Source organism: Penicillium robsamsonii (assembly GCF_028829455.1).
Source record: "Penicillium robsamsonii strain IBT 29466 chromosome Unknown utg000003l_segment0_segment0, whole genome shotgun sequence".
NCBI lineage: Eukaryota > Fungi > Ascomycota > Eurotiomycetes > Eurotiales > Aspergillaceae > Penicillium > Penicillium robsamsonii.
Genome location: NW_026643221.1, coordinates 5370487 through 5385427, shown reverse-complemented (window position 1 = coordinate 5385427; position 14941 = coordinate 5370487). Strand labels below are relative to the sequence as shown.

The window sequence follows — 14941 nt, the reverse complement described above, 5'->3', positions numbered from 1 at the left end:
GTCGAGGGTCTCACTGCATGTCCAAATCTCGGCCCCTAAACGTGCAGCCCACACATCTTTGTAACTGTGGCTGACCTCTCCGTTCCAAGTTCCATTTTGAATAACCACCCTTCATCCCGCGTTCCACCAGTCGATTGCAGGTGAAATCTGTCTCCGAAAATCAGCACTTCAAACAGTTAATTGTCAGATGGTGGACGGTAGTCTTTTGATGGGATCCAGTGCGTGACGTGCTCTGGCTAGTCCAACGAGCAGAGGACCCCGGTGATGGTTTGATGGACTGAAGCTTTTTATCCGGCACATGCGCAAAGAGAGATGGCCGATTTACAGTCTCCAGCCTCCATGGCCCATCCGTCTCCGGCACCATCCTTCAGATCCAGATCGAGACCGTCTTTGCGCCGGCGAGATTCTTCCCCACCATCTTCCCCTCCACCTAGTCTCCCAACGCCCGCGTTCTCCCCCGATGGACAAACAGACGAAGATGATATCATCGAGGATACTTTGTCACCTTTCGATCCGCGCAGAATCACACCTACTCTCCATGCATCTCTAGTTTCGGAGATTCTCTCGCTGCGGCGGGAGATAGAGAACAAAACCAAGTCAATTGATGTATTGGAAGACAGCTTGGACCAATCAAGGACGGAAAATGAAACATTGACCGCCAATCTCTCCCAGGCAACCTGGGAAGGACGTTCGTTGAAACACCAAATCCAACTCCTGGAAGGTGGGACGTCATCTGCAATGACCGAGCTAGCTCGGGAGCGCGATGAAGCGGTCGAAAATATCGGCGATGTTCGTAAGAAGCTCGAGCAAGCACAGAAAAAAGCTCGAGGTCGGGAAGAGGACCTCGAACGAACCCAATTACTTTGGAGTCGCGACCAAGAGTCCTGGGCGGATGAGCGCCGAGCCCTGGAACGCAAGGTTCACGTAGTGGAGGGCCGCCTGAAGACCGTTTTGAACGAGGTCGCAGCCGCCCAGGAAGTGGCGACTAACCACTCATCACAGCCGAGTGAGAATGCTGATCATGACAAGAATAAAGAGAGCGACTCGGCCAGCGTGGCATCCAGTAGCCTAGGCCGCCGACGCACGAGCGTGACCAGCGTAAGCTCGGAAGAAGGTGAAGAGGCCGTCATATTCCATAGCATGCGGTACTCGGTTATGAGCGCTGCGCCTGGCGCCAAGAATGGTTCAGGCCTGAACCTGGCGGAGGAACTCGACTTTGACGAAGAGGATGAGTTTGGTCCATCCGATGATGACCTCCCCGTCTCTCCGGAGGCGCTCCCCGAAGAACGACCAATGTCGGTTCACTCACAGGGGTCGCATAGTATTTCTTCCAAGGCCAGGAGGATCCTGGGTCTGTCCCTTCAGAGTTCAGACTCACACTCACCCACTGCCATGGAGTTCCGTGCCCGGGATCTCGGGTTTGCTAGCTCGGTGAAACTTGACTCGGCGGTCGAATACCACGATATCGGCATCCAGTACTCACCTCCTCCGTCGCCTACGATAGAAGCGAAGGTTGTAGACATTGGTCCCGAGTCCAGGAAAATGGCTTCAGAACCCGAGAATGAAGACGACAACGCAAACATACCTGAAACAAAGGACGACGTCACGATCCCCTTTGCACCTCTGATGGTTTCTACATCTTGCCAAACAGTGGAGGAACTCCCAAGTCCTTCATGGGCACCCAATGTGACTGAGCCGCCTCAGCCTGTTAAATCAACACTAGAGCGGGTGCAAATGACATCGACCTCCACCCAGACTGATGTCCTTCCGGAAACAGATGTCCAAAGCGAGAATCGTATCAGTTTGTCGCCGAATAATGTCCCATCCAAGATGGACATTCCGATGATCGCCATCCATCCACCAGGCTCAGAGCCATCCTCACCTCGGAACAGTGTCGTTCTTCCACCGCAAACCAAGAATATCGCTTGCCAGGCCAACTTCCGGGCAATTGTTGATTGTCGATCCGTCGCCATCCAAACCGAGGAGATCCGTATCGATCAACGCTCTGTCAAACTTCCCGCCAGTCTTCTTCCTTCTGCTATTCAAGATGTCCTACCTCGCCCTGAACTTCAGGAACCTAGCCTTGAGTCTTACACTGCGCCCCCGCTTCCGCCACGGTCCGAAAAGCGTCAGAGGCGTCTAATAACAGATCACCCGATAGATCGTCCCGTGAAGCCTCCTAGAGCACCCGGCCCAGATCATGTGCAAGCCTACCCCGGTAACAACGACAATGGTCCACTCTCAGACGATGCCTTATCCAATATTCGACGACCGCTACGGTCTAGCAGTCTCTTCGCCGGTTTTGAACACAACAGCGACGATGAAGGTTCTCACGGCGAACGTGATGTCTTCACGGACGATGAGCTCCTCAACCGTCCATTTGCTGCATACACTGTCAGCCGTGGCAAACTCATCACTTCAAAATCAAGACCTAGTTTGGACGACATGGCTCTTCCCGAAGTTGCCGAGCAGCTGTCCTCTCCCGAGTCAAGGCCACCCGATATTGGCCGTTCTCGAGCCTCCCAACGGTCTGGCACGGCCTCCTCGAGTATTCGCCAGCCCGGCATGCGCAAAATGGCCATAATCTCCAGTGGAACTGCTACACACCAGAAGCCCCGTGCCCGCAGTCCCAGCGAACCAAGTCTCGAGAGCGGCAGTGCAGGCTCAAGTATTGCACCACCGTTCCCCGTGCCCATGCGTCTAAGCTCACGCAAACTCCCGCTCAACGGCAGCGACGGGCCCCCAAGTCCTACTCGCTCAGCCGGCAGACAGTTCTCAGACCGCGGTCGGCAACCCGTCGTCCGGCGCCCAACCCTCCGCCGAGTGCGATCTGCTGCAGCAACATCACAATCGGAACTTACCGAGGGACCAGAAACTCGTTCTTCTCCGTCACGATCCATTTCGACCTTTTCCCCAGAAAGTCCCACATACCGACCATACCGACCACCGCCGATGCCGTGTGATGAGATCACAGCACCTCGTGAGCGGTACGGGGCCCCGAAACGCGCCTCGCATCGTACGACTCCGTCTCAAACTTGGAATGGTGAACAACGTGAAAGAAAGGATTCTACCGGCGGCGTGCAGCCGACTAGTGTCGTCGATGCCATTGCTCAAACCATGGTTGGCGAGTGGATGTTTAAGTACGTCCGTCGACGCAAATCATTCGGGATGGGCGAGTCCAAGGAGATTTGGGAGGGCAAGAACCCCGACGATGTGTCGGCAAATATCACGAACAGTGGTGTGCGACATAAGCGATGGGTTTGGCTCGCCCCTTACGAAGGCTCCATTATGTGGAGTAGTAAACAGCCTACCAGTGGGCCTGCATTGCTCGGCAAGAGTGGTCGGAAGTGTTAGTCTTCAAGGAACTCATTTGACTTGGTTCGAGTAGCAGCTAACGGATAATTTTCCTTCGTTATAGTCACCATTCAATCCGTCCTGGACGTCAAAGACGACAACCCCCTACCCAAAGGCGCCGACCCTTCGATCCCATTTAACCGTTCCATCCTGGTGCTGACACCACAGCGCGCTCTGAAATTCACAGCGCTAACCGTCGAACGCCACTACGTCTGGCTAACGGCCCTATCCTTCCTCAGCCATTCCTCAATGGGCCTACAAGAACTTGCAGCCCTACCTCCAGTCCCCCAAGAAGAATCCCCAACCCTACCCCACGCCTTCCACCGTCGAAACCCAATTCGCGACTCCATCCGTGTCGCAAAAGGCCGTCCCCGCCCAATGCCAAAGGGCAAGCGCTCCTTCAACAGCGCCGGCGCTCCAGCCCCAGTCCCAGAACTCCCAGGTGGCAGTATCGATTTAGCAGCCGACGCACCACATGTGCCCCGTTTCTCATCTCACAACCGCAAACGCAGTAACACCGCACCCCGGGCCCCGGCCCTTCACGCTCTCCGCAGCTTCTCCAGCGCCGGCACGATGCCCTCTTCACACAGCGGCACCACAGCTGGCTCCCCAGACCTCCACTTCCCCGCCATGCAGCCCCCACCGCCGGGGATTGGAAGCCGCCGCAGCAGTATTAGTCGACGCACTTCCGAGGCGAGTGGCCGTGCTCCCAGCGTGTCGGGCAGCAACATGTTCGATATAGGCACTGTGCGTATGGAGGCTTTCATCGATCACCACGCAGAACAAATTAATCGCCCCCGTCCGCCTCCGCGCCAGCGCCATACCCGCAAAACTTCCAGTCAATGGAGTGAGAGGCGGTATGAGTTTGACACGCCTTCGGTTCAGGGCAGCGAGTTCTCATACCGTCCTGAAGATCCATGGCGGGGGTTCTAATACTAGAGTGGATGAGTTGCTCTTACCCCTTCTCTACCTTTTGTCTCCCTTTCTTTTTTCTTCCTTATTACTTACGATATACCTATTCTTTCTATTTTTTGAACAACATACCCTTTTTGGCGCAGGTTCATCGCCATGTCTCTCCATGACTTGTCTACGTACATCGTCACTGGATATATTCATCTTCTATTTTGTCACTATCACCTATTTGTGTTTATTCTCTGCCTTACTCACCTCACACATCTACCTGTCATTTGCCACTTATCACTTTCGAGTTGATACCACTTTGATTTGGATACCATTTCTCGTGCAGCGGGAGGGAGAAGAGCGTTTCTCTTTTTTTGGGGGGCGGGGGGAGCATTTCAACTATCAACCCAGCTGATCCTGGATATATATATTGAATCTTCGGGTTTATATGTCTGAACATAATGTATAAGTGTTTTGTCGGGAGCAAGAAATGAAGCTTTCTGTAGTATCAACCACCAACCTATATTATTCTCTATTCTCTATTCTCCATTCTATTCATGCCTGTAGTAAAATGGTGTTCACAAAGCAAGATAATCAATCTCGAATCGCGGGTATAACGTTCGCTAGTGGAGTAAATACAACATGGTGACATCTCTGTGATATACCGTCAACCGGGGGTTTCCCGCAGTGGGCTGATCCTCCCCAAACCACAACACTCAAATCTATCATTTCTTTCATTTTCCAATAGATTATTCACAGCTTCGCGGCATCCTTGACTTCGCCGATCTTCAGTTTGGGCGAGTACTTCTTCAGCACGGATTCGTTGTGATACTAAGCCGATGTTAGTTGTTTTGTTTTCAATGGCCGACCCGGCAATCGGCCGAGAGTCGATTGCCGATAACAACAATAACTTCTTTTGAAGAGCAAATAAATACGTACCTTCCAAAACTGCTTCGAAGCATCCTTGCCCGCTACACGCTTGAGGATCTTTGCACCGCCGGGGTGTTCATCGGCAAACTTCGTTACATCGAAGACATTGTTGTCAATGATGATGTAGAGGCCCTCTTCGGCGGTTTTGTGGGCAGCCACCTCGGTGGGGGTGAATTTTTGAGACATTTTGCAGGTTAAATGAGAAAGGATGGAAACAAGAGATTGAAAGGAGGAATAAGTAGTTCCGTGAGGTATAAAATTCCGAAGTCTGGGGGAAAGCGGAGAGAACCGAGGTTCGGCGGATTTGCCGCGGTTTGAATTACCCGGGCGGTGATTGGTTGAAATTGAGGCCTGAGGTATTTGAATATATGACTAAGCTATTCCATATGCTCTTCATATCTACTCTCGGCTCTTCTCCCCAGCCGCACCCTGCCCCTTCGGCACCTTGCGATCCAACCCCAGACTCTCTAAGTCCTTCTTCTTATAGTAATGTGGCGCAACCTCAACCAGCCACTCCGGCTGCAGTGGCATATTACTGCGCATGTACTCCTTGCTGGTAAGTACCAACTCATAGTAGATGACCCAGCGAGGGTTAACCTCCATAAGCGTACTAGAAGGGTGCAAGTACACCGACTGTCCATTCTTGATAGTACGATAACTGTCACCGCCGCGCTGGAGCCGCGCCGCGTTGGGGAAGAACCCAGCCGTGATGGCCTTCTGGATTGGCTGGATATTTGTAGACCCACAAGTACTAACGGCGACCTCGACGCGGTCGCACAGTTTGGCGAGCTGGTCGCGCACATCACGCGCCCGTGTCAGACTGCGCTGCTGCAGGAAGTTCTCCTTCGCCCAGATTACGCTAAAGTCCGAGTCGACCCATTGGTTCCAGACGTTCAGTAGCGTCAGGTGGTCACCTCCGTCCTTGATAGTGAACCGGTTGCGCGCACTGTCCGCGTGGATCTTCTTGTCCTTAGGTCGGAAGAAGAGTGCGCTGCCTTCGCCGAGCATCGACACGATCGACAGCACTTCTTCAACGCACCCATACTTATCGGCGGCAAGGATCGCCTTGGCGAGCATGGGGTCTGTTGGGAACTCGGCCATCTGTCGGCCGACCTTGGTCAGTTCGCCTCGGTCGTTGAGCGCCCCGAGCGCATACAACTGCTCTAGAGCGCGGATAATGGTCTCTGCCGGCGGTGGGTCCATGAAGTCGAAGTCGAGTAGTTGGTCGATTCCCAGCGACTTAAGCATCAGAATCACTCCGTTCAAGTTGGTGCGTTGAATCTCCGGGGTGGTGTTTTCTTCCAGCTCGTTGTAGTACGCCCACTTGGTATACAGGCGGAAACACTTGCCCGGTCCAACACGTCCGGCACGTCCGGCTCGCTGGTTGGCCGAGGCACGCGAACACGGCGTCACGACCAAGCTCTCCATTCCGCTTCGTGGGTTGAACACGTTCTCCTTGACGAATCCGGGGTCAATCACGTAGACAATACCATCTATGGTCAAACTAGTCTCGGCAATATTGGTGGCAAGCACCACTTTTCGCGCATTAGGGGGAGTAGGCTCGAAAATCTTAGTCTGCAGTTCGGACGGGAGGTTGGCGTAGATAGGAGCAATAATCATCTCCGGAATCTTACTCCCAAGTTTGCGAGCCGTTTCCTGTAAACTTTGCTCGGCCGCCTCGATTTCTTCTTGTCCAGTCAAAAAGACCAGAATATCACCAGGGCCTTGAGTGACGTGGATCTGGAAGACAGTTGTAATGGCTGCAGCGAGGTAGTTGGCTTCAGGCTGCGAAGTGTAGTGCACGTCGACAGGGTATCGGCGACCAGGAATATTAAAAATGGGCGCATCGTCGAAATACTTCTGGAACTTCTGCGCGTCCATCGTCGCCGAGGAAATGAGCAGCTTCAGATCAGGTCGTGCCTTGGCAATATCCTTGAGCAGACCGCAGGCAATATCTGTCGGCACGGTCCGTTCGTGCGCCTCGTCAATCATCAAGGCCGCATACTGGCTCAAGTCCGGCTCTGTCAACAGCTCCCGCAGCAACATTCCATCGGTCATATACTTGAGAATGGTCTTGTCGCTGGTGTTATCTTCAAATCGGATGGCATAACCAACTTCATTTCCGATCTTCGTGCCCATTTCGTCCGCCACACGAGCAGCGACACTCATGGCAGCCACCCGTCGCGGCTGTGTGCAACCAATCTTGAGGCCATCCTTGGTATAGCCAGCTTCGTGAAGGTACTGCGGGATCTGTGTTGTTTTTCCGGAACCGGTTTCACCAACGATAATCAAAACTTGATGCTCTGCCACAGCCTGGATGATCTGATCACGGAATTGATAGATGGGCAAACTCTTGCGGGTTTCATCCATCGAGAGAGCTTTCTTCTCCGCTGCATCGACCTGCTCCTTGAACCGCAACTGTTCTTTCGTCATTGGCTTTTGCGTGCCCTCGAGTTTGGTGTCCATAACAAAATTGATCTGCTGCGAATCATCGAAGACATACTCGTAGTCTCCCTCATCCACGAACTCGGCCTTTTTAATCTGTGCCTTGGCCTTGGCCGCCTGCTCCAGCTCCCACTCCTCGTGCTCCGTGACGAATCGTTCCTGGCCCAGCTCATCACGCTCGACGTATCGCTTGTACAGAGCTTCTTCCTTCTTCTTTCGGTCGATCTTCCCCTTCTCCGTAATATAATCAGATGGCATCTGATAACCATCACGATGGTCGTCGATCCGAAGCCGTTCCTCGGCGAGACGAAGAACCTCTCGGTTGCGCGCGAACTCCTCCTTCTCCTTGCGAGACAGATTCGGGTTGTCACGCAACTCCGTGGTCTCCTCTACAACCTGTCGTCGCAGCAGTGCTAACCGTTCTGTCTCACGCTTCTTCAAATATTCTTGTCGAGACCTTTCTCGAAGATCGGGCATCATCGAAGCCCGCGCGCTGGCATCGTCGCCCAGTGCACGTCGCCGTGCAGCCTCGCCATCGCGTGTCCGATCCTCGACAACCTTCTTCGACTTGGTGCTTTCCTTATTGGCTAGTCGTTTGGCAAACTCGTCTCGTTCGCGAAGATCTCGTTGGCGATCAATTTCTTGCTTGGTTTTAGGGTCGATATCGATATCGTCGGCCGGTGACGCGGGATTGGGAGACGCGGAACCTTCGTCGAGCCTCGTGCGCTTTGAGGGGGATTCTTCGAACTCCTCCGGGTACATCTCGTCTTCGGGGATGTCTTCGTCGCCCCATTGATCGTCAAAGTCCTGCGAGCCCTTCTTGCGGAGTTTCCTCGTCCGGGGCCGGTCGCGGCTCTCTGCATCGCGGCTTCGGTCTCGCTTTCTGCTGTCGTCCTTTTCCCCGCGACTCCGAGGCTCGGAGTCTCGCTTGCTGCTGCTCCTATCCTTGTCGCTATCTCTGTCCCGTCTCCTCCGCGGCTCTCGGTCTGCCTCGACGTTGGTGGGCCCTAGTGATGGGGCAGGTCCTGGCTGGTCTTCGCCCATGTCTACCAGGCGGTATTTCTTTTTCGTAGATTCCGTGCTCGCCGGGTGTTTGGGGGTCGATGCGCTGGGCTGCGCGCCCTTGCCCATACGAGCATGGAGCTCGCGAGCAAATGCACCAATTTCAGCTGAGCTAGCATCTACGCCGTCCAGGAATGACACAAGGGTGTCTTGGAGGGAGGAGGTCGACTTGGCTGAGCTGGCAGTCGCGAGCACGAAATCGATGATGGTGGGTTCTGACGCGCCCGTTAGGCGGATGAGATTATCCGACACGAAATTATTAATGTCCATAGTGCGTGGTATGGACTGTTATGGGAGAGAATAGAAGGTTGGGAAGCTTCGGGTGGAGAGGTAAAGTGTAGTTATTGTCGGAGTGTCTTAGAGTCGCATGTTGCACAAGGTGTAAAGGTTTAATAAATTAAGCTTAAGGAGAAAAGGGCTTGCAAGCAGCAAAAGATCAAAAAAGATTAAAGGTTGGAAGAAGTTGGAGAAGTTTGCGCCAAGAAATCCCGTGGCAATTCCGAAATATATATTTGACTCCTACAAAAGTAGCGTACATATACATCAACAGTAAATATATACAACTCGATAAGAACTACAGAGTACAAGAGCCTGCTTATATCTACCTTTTTAGTAGTTTGTTTGTTATAGATATTCTTTTTCAAAATCTTACAGTGGAAGTTTAGGATGTTTTGAGATACATCGTCACGTGCCTAGAAATGACCTCCAAAACTGCAGTATTTCTAGCTTCAACAATAACAGAACTAAGAAGACTTAGCCAGAAATGACATCGGAAGGATAACCCCCCAAAACTGGCTATCATACTCTTTTATGAATATAGTCTGACTTAATATAGCCAGTGCCGAAAGCTAAACCCTATACCAATAGTATAATCGTATAACTACGTTAACTTATCTATAAAACCTATCCAAGCAAAATATTCAGATATCATTTCAATTCGTACTTCCACAATTGATATACAGACATGGAACCCAGGTATTCAACCAAAGACACCAAGCTAGCAGAGAAGATCACGCTCAAAGAAAATGGATAGGGGGTCATCACTGCCCAGAGGGCACACATTCATCATCAGGAAAAGCAGGGAAAAAAAACAAAGATAGCAGTGATGTCTCCAAGCCAACCAGACATGCCGTCCGACCAGATATCAGCCTTGCAAAGAATAATCGCCTTGGAGCGATTCCAAGGACAAGACAATAAGACATGTTGGAACGAATACGGCAGAATCCTAGAATGGCAGACCATTTCCAGAAGCAAGCACCCTGTGAGGTTGGTACATTTCTGGCAATTCGTAACGCTAGGTATTGAATCGAACAAAGGAAAGAAAAGAAAAAGATCCGCGAAACAGGGTTAAGAACCCTTCGCAAACTCCAGTCGTGATCCGTGAACTGCTCAAGGTAACGCCCAAATCCCAACCGGATGGATCGAAAACGCCCCAAAGCCCAGCCCACAATAGAGAAACCCCAGCTTCGACCGTCGAAGCATGGGATGGAGGAGGGACAAAGTCGTGACGTGAAAACATGGCATCAAAGATGGGAGGAAAAAAAGAGAGACAAAGGCTCCGAGGTTGAACGCCGGGTGACAAAAGAAAAGAAAAAAAAGGGAAAAAACACAAAGCATGGAACACCCTCCGTATGCACAATAATAAAAGGGATATTAAATTACACGTCGATCATTTCGGCATCTTCAGCCAAGATCTCGTCAGCGGGGCCCCAGTTACCCTCAAAGACGGTGGCGCCAGCGCGGCGTCGTTGGTTAATAAATTGCACTCCATAGGTTTCCAGGATCTGATCGGCCGTGGGACGGTTCTGAGGTTCAGGGGAGATCATCCATCGAACAATGCCGTCCAATGCCTGTGGGTGGTTGGCATCGACCATGAAGCTGGGTGGATCAATCAGCTCCCCGCTTCGTGCGAGTCGCTGTGGTTTAGGGTTGCTCAGTTGACGACTTGTCAGGAAGTCATCACCGAAGTCGTTGTCTCCCAAATCGGATGTACAAAGGTCCTCGAAGGATGACCCTTCCGAGATAGGGTTTCCAGTTGCATCGCGGAAAATGCTGGTCTCGGAGCTCCAGGTAAGGCTGGGCACATCGCTCATATCGCCGTTGCGGAGCTTCTGCCAAGATACTCCATTGTCAGGAAGTTCCACATTGCCAGCGATCTCAAAAATGATGAGACCAAGTGAGAATATATCGGCGGGCTTGTCGAATCGGCCCATCAGAATCTCCGGTCCAATGTATTCGCGGTCACCTTCGCCCTCAATACCATCCTCTGCAGGCCAGCGTGTCGCCATGCCAAAGTCGCCAATCTTCAAAGTGCCCTCAAAGGTGACCAGGATGTTGGCAGGTTTCAAGTCAAGATGGATGAATCCCTCGTCATGAATCTGCTTCAGTCCCAGAGACATCTCGAGCAAAATCTTCCAGATGCGGAAGTCATCAAGTCGGGCCTTAAGCCCGGCTTGGGCCAAGAAGCCATCCAGGCTACCTTCTTCGCAGAACTCCGTTTGAATGTACAGATGGCCATTGTTCTCCCAGCTGTCCATAAAGGAAATAACATGGTCGCAGTTGGTCAACGTTTTGAGAACTTCGACTTCGCGAATCCGACGCTCGCGATCCTTCAACCCCAGATAGGGCTGCTTGCTCTTCTTGACAGCCCACACCTGATGGGGGAGGGAAGTCGGCGATCTTGGCTCGCTTGATGGAAGAGAGAACATAGATGGGAAGGACGCGTCATGAGGCTGCGCGACACGGAAGACCTGAGAGAACTCGCCAGTTCCAATAAGCTCCACATTGTCAAAGCGGGATGTCAAAGTGGGGTCGACATCTGGAACATGGTAGCCGCTAATTTGGAGACTGGGCCGTCTGAATGATGACCAAGAGTCTCGCGGTCCAGTTGGAGTGGCTGGAAGATCATGCTCCTGCACATACTGATGATCACTTGGCACGGAGATCGATAAGCCACTTGGGTCAGGAGGGAAGTACTGGTCGCGGGGAGTGTGAGGTGATGCCTGAAGAAGCTTCTCATGTAGTGGACTTGCAGTATCGGATAGTCGTTCTAGAGACGGGATTTGGGAAGTCGTGGGAGGGTAAGTGCGAGAGGGGAGGAAGGGCTGCTTGGTCGGAGTGGGAGGGAAATCATCATTGAGGGGCTGGCTGTCATGTCGGGAAGAGGGCGATTGGGCGAGAATCAGTTCATCACCATCAATGCTAGCGAAACTTCCACGCCGCGAGGCCTCGGGACGATTGAAGCTGCTACCGAAAATTCCCATGCCTCGAGCGAAGGGACTTGGCTTGGGACGCGAGGTAGTAGGTGGGTTGAATGGAGATGCGGCAGCAGCATCCGATTGATGAACCAGACGTGACTTGTCAAACAGTCGGTCCGTGGGGTTTGGCCCTGCGGTAAAAAGATTGACAGGTCGCTTGCAGGGTGTATCGGGCATGCTCTTGTTAAATCCGGGATTCTCCTCCGCGTTGCGGTTTTTCTTGGAGATAAGTCCAGTAGACATGAATGCCGCAGGCAAAGGCTTCACTAGCCTGAAATTATCTGGAGTAGCAAATGTTTCTGTTGTATCTTCTCGTGCGATCTGATGCACGGGAGCAGGGCGAGTAGCCCCGGCGGGGAGAGATTTGGAGAAGTTGAACATCGTTCGTCGACCCTCGGGCTTGTGAATTGGCTCATGGGTGGGCGAGTCCTCAAGACTAGACCCAGATGATGATTGGGTGATAGTACGAGAGAGAGGATGAGCAGCGGGTCGAGGGGGTTGAGTGTTGACAGTAGGATTGACAGGAAGGTTGACGGGGGAGTTAGAGAAAAGAGGGCTGACTGGTGGCCTAGGAGAGAAAATGTTTTCGCTGCCTGGCTGGAATAGGCTGCTGTCAAAGGACATTCGCGGTCTGACAGACAACGGTGTACCAGGTGGTGATGCGTCGGTTGAATCATCCATGGCCCTTGGTCGCCCAAAGAGAGGTCGATCGCCGCGCTGCTGTAGGGTCGAGCGTCGTAGAGAAGATGAGCGCTTAGGAATGGTCGCAAATGGACTGTGGGGTTGGACAGGCGTGGGGAAAGACGGGATCTCGTTACGTGTTGGGGACCCCTCTGGAGTCGTGTTCTCGACTTCGTTGTCGAAGATGCTAAATTCGGCTGCGAAATTGGGTGTGTGCACGCTGCGGCGCTTTGCAGAAGGGCTACCTCGCGATGCTTGGTCCAAGTTCATAATCCCGTCGCTGCGCTTCAAGGGACTGCCAGTCGCAAAGCTACCAAAGGTCCCGCTACGTCTCTTTTCGACGCGTGACAGTGTTGATCGCGCAAAAGTCGATTCACTCAGAGGGGCAGAAGGAGTGTTCAGAAAACAAGGACTTTTGGGGGTGGTACTTTGACCTGGCGCGAGGTCGTCGAGAGTCAAATCATTTTCTTCACCAGAGGGTACAGAGATGGGTTGGGTTGGAGTCGCGTTACCGCTGTCAGTTGAAACACTCAAAACGCGTTTGGCCGGACTGCGGGGTGAGGTGCGTCGACGCATGACCGGCCTACTAATTTTCGCGCTGGGAGGGTAAGGGACAGCGAGAGGAGACTGATGCGACTGATGAGATGGGAAGAGAACAAAATTGTTCTGAGAGGCGCGTCGCGAAGGCGACAAAGGAGAAGAGATGTAGGTGGATTTGGAGGGAGAATGAGTACGCGGGTTGAGGAAGAAGTTGGAACTCTTCGAAGGGGAGCGCGAAAGTGAGCGCCTCAGTTGGCGGATAGCAGAGCTGGCGTCAACGTGATGGATTCCCGAGTGCGATAGATGAAGTGTGCCACCGGAGTCCCGGTGCGGCGAAAAGGTTGCAACCATGATCGGGGGGGGAATGTGTCAAGGTGCGGCGCAGAATAAAAAGAGCGCGTCACTAAATGCGCTGATATCTTAGATCTAGAGGATTTGAGATTTCGAGAATTCTCAAGGTTGACGCGTTTCAAATCAACAACGCGTCCGAAAAAGGAAAAAGAAGCCAAGGATATCAAGGGTATCCCCAGGAAGGCACGGGGAATGGAATGTTCCAAAGGCAGGTGCGAGTGGGAAGTTTGAGTCACGCCACTTCCATCGCGGGGATTTCAAGGTCAACTTTTCCCATGCGTCCTATACACGCTTTCAACTGTTTGGGTTTTTGATAGATGGGCGGGATGTGCGATATAGTGATATGTTTCAGTTTGAAGGATGTAAAGGGTCGGAATCTTTCCAACAAAAAATGTTTGCAAGGGGTTAAGTCCCCCAATACAAAATGTGAGGTCAGCCCACGAGGGCGAATCGAGGAGGGGTTGGGAGTATCGGTATGTGAGCCCGTGTCCAAGGATCGAAGTGGTTTAGGACCACTTGGACGGGGGATATTAAGAATGTCAAAAAGTTCCGTTTCGATTGTTCAGATTTCAGGTTTGGGGTGTTCAAGTGAGGTTATAGAAAGTCCAAACCGATTAACGCGCAGTCGCGTTGTTGATTCGACCCAATGTGGATTAGTCTGACGCGTGATTGTGACAACAAATATTAGGTAAGCAAACAATAAACGGGAATATCCCATACAGACATTATCTTCAAAAGAGTTATATCACATTTAACTAAGGAATTTAACACTTACCTTGGTATATATATCAACAAAATATAAACAGAAAATTGTGCGTGTTCGCACGGCCCCGTTCAATAAAGGGAAGGGTAACTCTATATAAATCTTTTCTTTTTTTTCTTCCTTTTTTTTCTCCTTTTTATTTTTTTAAAAGGTATACATAGTATTTTGGCAATTCTGTATAATTCAAAAATAGAGGGGAAAAAAAAAAGAAACCAGCGATAGGCCACGCGAAATGCCCCTTGCTTAAAGTGACACTCTCTTGCACAGCCTCTTGAAGTTCACATCTGATTCATCCTATTTTCGGAGGAATGAGAGAAAAGTCTTGCCAAAGGGGGAAAACTGGGGATTCCATGTCTACCTTACAAGTAGTTTCTCTTTCTTTTATCTATATGTCTATGTATATCTATATCCTATACAGTATAGTATATAAAACCCAAAAGATCCTCGGGCCCGTCCCGTCCGTGGGTCCCGCCCGTCACTCGTCAAATCAGATGGGGTTTTATATAAAATTCAATTGGAAAAGCAAACTATACACGTCCAACGCCTCATATGCACCATCATGAGCCATTAGAGATAGCAAGAAATAGCAAGAATCAACAAAAAGAATAATTAAATGGAAAAAAAAGCGTATTATACTCCGTACTCCGCAGAATCACCC

At 51.6% G+C, this 14941-nt stretch overlaps 4 protein-coding genes across 4 annotated transcripts; 1 reads left to right on the top strand and 3 right to left on the bottom strand.

Moving 5' to 3' along the window:
- Nucleotides 1-312: 312 nt before the first annotated feature.
- Nucleotides 313-4287, top strand: N7447_006793 (putative nuclear migration protein; the record flags this gene model as incomplete). The annotated part of the gene is made up of 2 exons (XM_057231055.1): nt 313-3349; nt 3419-4287. 2 exons carry the CDS (start codon nt 313-315, stop codon nt 4285-4287), a joined length of 3906 nt encoding a protein of 1301 aa, XP_057086145.1.
- Nucleotides 4288-5007: 720 nt separating this feature from the next.
- On the bottom strand, nt 5008-5370 carry N7447_006792 (cytochrome b5-like heme/steroid binding domain-containing protein; the record flags this gene model as incomplete). Its single annotated transcript, XM_057231054.1, has 2 exons — nt 5008-5085; nt 5194-5370. 2 exons carry the CDS (start codon nt 5368-5370, stop codon nt 5008-5010), a joined length of 255 nt encoding a protein of 84 aa, XP_057086144.1.
- A 213-nt stretch (nt 5371-5583) lies between these two features.
- On the bottom strand, nt 5584-8961 carry N7447_006791 (putative mRNA splicing factor RNA helicase (Cdc28); the record flags this gene model as incomplete). Its single annotated transcript, XM_057231053.1, has 1 exon — nt 5584-8961. One exon carries the CDS (start codon nt 8959-8961, stop codon nt 5584-5586), a length of 3378 nt encoding a protein of 1125 aa, XP_057086143.1.
- Nucleotides 8962-10349: 1388 nt separating this feature from the next.
- On the bottom strand, nt 10350-13520 carry N7447_006790 (tyrosine protein kinase SWE1; the record flags this gene model as incomplete). Its single annotated transcript, XM_057231052.1, has 1 exon — nt 10350-13520. One exon carries the CDS (start codon nt 13518-13520, stop codon nt 10350-10352), a length of 3171 nt encoding a protein of 1056 aa, XP_057086142.1.
- Between the last annotated feature and the right edge of the window lie 1421 nt (nt 13521-14941).